Source organism: Egretta garzetta, unplaced genomic scaffold (assembly GCF_000687185.1).
Source record: "Egretta garzetta isolate BGI_Z169 unplaced genomic scaffold, ASM68718v1 scaffold152, whole genome shotgun sequence".
Lineage (NCBI taxonomy): Eukaryota > Metazoa > Chordata > Aves > Pelecaniformes > Ardeidae > Egretta > Egretta garzetta.
In genome coordinates, this window is record NW_009259037.1 from 1231172 (window position 1) to 1236518 (window position 5347).

Consider the following 5347-nt stretch of genomic DNA (forward strand, 5'->3'; position numbering starts at 1 on the left):
GTTGTGCCAGGGCAGGGTGAGGTTGGCCATGGGGAACAATTCCTTCCCCTTGGGGCTGTCAGGGGCTGGAAGGGGCTGCCCAGGGTAGGGGTCGAGTCCCCATCGCTGGGGGGATTTAACAGCCGGGCAGAGGCGGTGCTGAGGGCCAGGGTTTGGGGGTCGGATGGCAGGGGTAGGGGAACGGGTGGGCTGGGGGAGCTTCAAGGGCTTTGCCAACCTAAACGATTCTGTGATTCTATTTTGACTACAACAAGCAACCCAATGTACTCCCGAGTAACTGTAGTTTGTAGTTGGGCTTGATGATCTTAAAGGGCTTTTCCAACCTCAACAACTCTATGGTTCTAAGATGAATAGAGGGAAGTGCCCAAGGTGGAGCCCCTTCACCTCCACACAGAAGCTGCTGAGATACCACCACCAGGGCCAAGCAGCCGAGCTCGGACTGCAACCGAGAGCCCAGGGCAGGGGGAGAGCGAGTAACTGTAGTTTGTAGTTGGGCTTGATGATCTTAAAGGGCTTTTCCAACCTCAACAACTCTATGGTTCTAAGATGAATAGAGGGAAGTGCCCAAGGTGGAGCCCCTTCACCTCCACACAGAAGCTGCTGAGATACCACCACCAGGGCCAAGCAGCCGAGCTCGGACTGCAACCGAGAGCCCAGGGCAGGGGGAGAGTGGGAAAAGGCTCCGCTTGCCAAGCAACGCGGCTGGAGGCTCCTGCCCAGCCCCTTCAGCTGCCCCCAAAGAACCGAGTTTCATCAAGGTGCTTGTACTGAATTCCTAAAACCCCATGTTAGCGTGTCAGATCCCACCGAGGTAAAATCCCAGCGGTTTGGGGATGCACAACCGCCTTCTCCCACCTTTGTGCCTCCCACCACCCGGTCTGAATCACGTAGGGGAAGGGGAAAAAACTGGTAACAAACTGTAGAGCTTTAAAGCAACGATCCCCACTTGCCTGGCAGAGAGCAGGGCTTGGAATTTCCCCTTGAAAGCAGCAATCTGTGTTGTCAGGGTGACATAGGATAAAAGGGGGGGCGCGGGGAGGACTTCTCCTCCACCACAGAGGAAACAGCAACATGCATTTGTGGGTTTGTTGTTTTTTGGGGGTTGTGTGTTTTTTTTTTTTATACCACTTAGAGTTGTGAACGTAAGTAAAAGAAAGGAGAGAAAGTTAAAAAAAAAAAAAAAGGAGTTGAAAAAGCAAGCTGCTTTTAGCAAACTGCTTCATTCCGTATTTGAACGATGCCCCTGGTTTTGCTAATTAAAATATATTTACAACTTATAAAACATGGCAACTTAATTTATGTTTTGCGTAAAAAGAAATAATGAGCGTTTCGAACGCGATGTCGTCGAACTTCAAAAGCCAGGCAACAAATTCCCAATAAACAGCCACCTAAGTTCTGCATCTCCACATGAAAAACACACGAAAAGCAATTAACTCTGGCAAAATAATCTCCCCGTTCCCTGCTCCTTATCCTGCAAGGCCCCCGACATCTCCCTAGAAAGCTCCTGATGCCAGGCAGCCCGGCTTGCAGCGGGATTTGCACCCCGGCGCAGGGACGCAGCCCGTTTCGCTGCTCCCACCCATCTTCAGAGGGGAGGATGTGATTCATGGGGGACGCGCTTCCTCACGTCCCCCGCCTCACCCCACAAATCACGAGGAGCCGATGAGTCCTGGTGGGGCTGGGTCACCTGCGGCCACCACGCTGCTCTTATCTGCTCCCACTTCGCGGGAATCCTAAAAATCTCTCCGAAGCTTCCGAGGGGCTCAACCTACCCCAGCATCGGCACGTTTTCTCCTTTTTTTCATTGGAGGGGACATCTTAATTGAGTCAACATTAAAATTTCAAAGGCAAATGCTTATGGGAAGGTTTTTCAGACGTTAATCTGAAAATCGAGGCATCAAATTCAAACAGCCGGCTCAGCTTGCATTAAAGAAGTTAAATAGCGGTATTTCTGTGTTACAGATGTTAAATAGCGGTATTTCTGTGTTACAGATGTTAAATAGCGGTATTTTTGTGTTACAGATGTTAAATAGCGGTATTTCTGTGTTACAGATGTTAAATAGCGGTATTTTTGTGTTACAGATGTTAAATAGAGGTATTTGTGTGTTACAGATGTTAAATAGCGGTATTTCTGTGTTACAAATGTTAAATAGCGCTATCTGAAGTGACCATATGGAAAGGAACATGGGTTTTTTTAAAATTTACTTTTTTTTCCTGTGAAGAACGAATGCATTCTTCCTAGTGCTCTCCGCTCACAAATCAAATAATAAAAAAGGAAGCAACTGAGGGCAGAAGGAGCCTCTGCTATTTTGGTTAATGTAGAGGTGCAACAAGTGCGAGGCGCTTCTTAAGGGTAATTTAGCCTTTAAGGGTAAAAATGGGAAGTATTGAAGAACACCATTAGGCACATAAATCCAAGAGAACTGTCCTCAAAAATCCTTTCTATCCACTGCGTGCCTTCGTCTGCCAGCGCTTGCTTTGTGTTCCTTCCACCAGATACATGGCTTGGGACCCAACTCCTCTGGCTGGTGCGGGTGCCCGCCGCCGCTGGCTCACGGGACTCCCGAAATGCCATTTAGAAGCCTAAACGTGTTTCGAATCCGCAGCGGAGACCCTGTCCCTGCGTTCCCGGAGATGCCCGACACCTTACATCAGGCTGTGTGAAGCAAAGCCCGCAGCGGGCGGGGGCCCCCGCCAGCTGAGCCCCCCCAGCCCCGGGCTGCCGTCGGGGTCTGCCGCGGCTCAGCAGCTCCCTCGCCTGCCCCACGCCTGGCGCAAAAGGGACGGCTTCGGACCCACCCAAAAACTGCAGGATTTGGCAGCTACGGCTTGGAGGGGCAGGTACCGGCGTCGGCTCCGCTGGCGGGAGGCGGGAGCTGCGTGCCGGGCGATGCTCTGCCGGCGAGGCTGCCACGCCGATGTCTTTGCGCCGAAGGGCGACGATTTCTCAACCCCGTTCCTTCCAGTGCTTCCGTAACCAGGCTTCTGCTCGCCAGCTTTCCCAGTTTATGCTACAGTACCAATCGCTCCGATTTTCCCCTCTCTTTCACCCTCTCCTCCCCTCTCAGGCTTGAGCAAACAGCTCATGCATCCACGGGAGGTACAGCGTGGGGGGAGAAACCCCCCACATAAAGCACCACGGGGACTTTAGGTACCGTCACCCTCGGCGCCGCTCACTTCTGGGGACCGGACCCCAGCTTTCAGACTCAGCGCTTGCGTGCAGACAGAAACTCACACGCTCGCAGCACGGCGCGGAAAGGGATCCAAGCAAAGCAGGTTTTAAAAATAAAAATAGATGGCCAACTGCGGAACGGATTAATCAGGGGAGTCAAAATTCACAAGCGCGCATCTTGTCAAATTAGTTTTCACATTCGTTTTGTTGACTTTGATAAATATCTCCACAAGGTTCCCTCTCTGATAAGGCAAAGAAATTATGTGGTTTAAATATATCATCAAACAAATTGCGGATATAAATAAGCTACCAATTAAGAAGGCAACTTAACAGACTGCCTAATCAATGTGTGCATCGGCTGTGACAACTCCGTGTTTGACATTTAAGCTACTGCTCTGTGCAACTTGCTTCTGCTGCTACGGGGAAGTGAAAAGAATAAAAAGTATGGAAAAGGCCCCCGAACGCAGACGTGCGGGAGCAGACTCATCACCCCGGGTTTCTCCATAGAAACCGGCTCCGCAGCAGCTCGCCACAGGCTCTGCTTAAGACTCATCTATAGGCAACCGAAGCTCAGGTTATGGGCAGAAAATGGAATCTCCTTTCTGACCAAGGCAAGGCTTTAAAGAAAAAACCCTTAAAGCTGAGATACGTCATAGAAACGGATGTGCTAGGGCACAGGGTGCGGCAAATAGGAAAGCGATGGGATGGTAACGAAGAGCAAAAGGTCAAATTACCCCCCCAAAAAATAAAAAAAAATTCAAACCTCACTAGGGCAATATTAAAGGCCCCACCGTGTCTTCTCCTCCCGCAGAGGTGAAACACTCAGACTGCCCCAAAACCCCTCCGCCCCCACCAAGAAAATCAATGCTAAGGAGATTCATATTCCATTTTCCTCTCCTCCAGCTTTCAGGCAAAGACTACAGACCCTCCTCAAATGTTAGCAAGCGCCAATCAGTTTATGCATTACCAATTTGGCATCGCCGCACCATAAAGCAGTGAGCAGGCCAGATTTTGTCCCGATAAAGGGTTACCACGGGGGACAGAGCAGGGACGACAGCGCCGGCACGCTCACGCCACCAGCGCCGAGGCTCCGAGACACCGGCCTCGCGCACCAAACGTTTCTAAGAGAACTGTTAATAGTTGCTGGGATTTCGATTTGCCCCTCTCCGCCCCAGCTTTTCGCCACGCGGCCGTCCACTCCACGTCTGCGGACTTACATTAAACTCCTCACGGAAGAGTTTCCCTTCGTCTGCCGATCGCATCCGTATTTCCTCTTCGAGATTTTCTACCGGAATAGGGAAATACTTCTTTGGGCCCGAGGGAGACCTACTGAGCAGCATCACCCGTTGCTGTTCTGTCAGAGCAAGGAAAATACGTGTTAAAGGCATGTCCAGGGCAACTGATAACAAGCTGTTTCCAACTACAAATTGATCTGTATGCTGGAAGATGCCAAAACATACTTCTCGCATGAGACTTCAATTGGTGATAAAGCTGATCTAAATGAAGGAAAAAAAAACAAAACAAAACCCAAAACCGCACAGGCCAAGTAGCTTCTTTGAGAACATTACAAATTCAAGTAGAACCACTACTGGTAAAATTAATGGTTTCTATATTTACACCAGATTAAAATACGGGCGAGTTTTATTTAGAAAAGGAGAAGCTTCCTTCTGCTGCTGAAGAGCTGCTCTGCCACGGGGCAGGGGCTGCAGGGACAGCTTTTAGCACCTATCACCGAAGACATACTGCCAGATCATTCATTTGTGAAGGGGAAATAATAATCATTATTAAAAAACTATCTTTAACTTGCTGATACCAGAAACTCTGCACCGAGGTGAGCCGTTGCTGTTGCTCTCGGTTGCCCCAGACCGCCCCAGCGTCAGCCCAGCCCCGGCACGCCGTCACTCGGGGGAGCACGGTTTGGTACGGGGATCGCTGCAGGCACTTCTTGCCCCCTGGACCTCGGCTGGCACGGGGAAATAGAGCCCCAGGACCCCTTCCCATGCAGCCTTCCCGGCCCTTCAAGAACACAACTGGCCACCTGGAAACCAAAATGAGCTTCCCCAGGGGCTGCCTGGCGGGATGGCTGGAAGAAGCGGGGGGGTCTGGAGCCCCAGGCTGCTGGGGAGCGGCTGGGGGAGCTGGGGGGGTTCAGCCTGGAGCAGAGGAGGCTGAGGG

General features: G+C 51.1%; 1 protein-coding gene across 3 annotated transcripts in view; it reads right to left on the minus strand.

The window, feature by feature from the left end:
• PTPRE (protein tyrosine phosphatase receptor type E) overlaps positions 1–5347 on the minus strand; it is a 59431-nt gene that overhangs the window by 28395 nt on the left and 25689 nt on the right. For 2 of the 3 annotated variants that reach the window (XM_035890425.1, XM_035890426.1), the window contains one exon: positions 4390–4526. In XM_035890425.1, the coding sequence (XP_035746318.1) occupies positions 4390–4526 (137 nt within the window). The remainder of the gene's footprint in view (positions 1–4389; positions 4527–5347) is intronic. The other variant, XM_035890427.1, reaches the window with a different exon arrangement.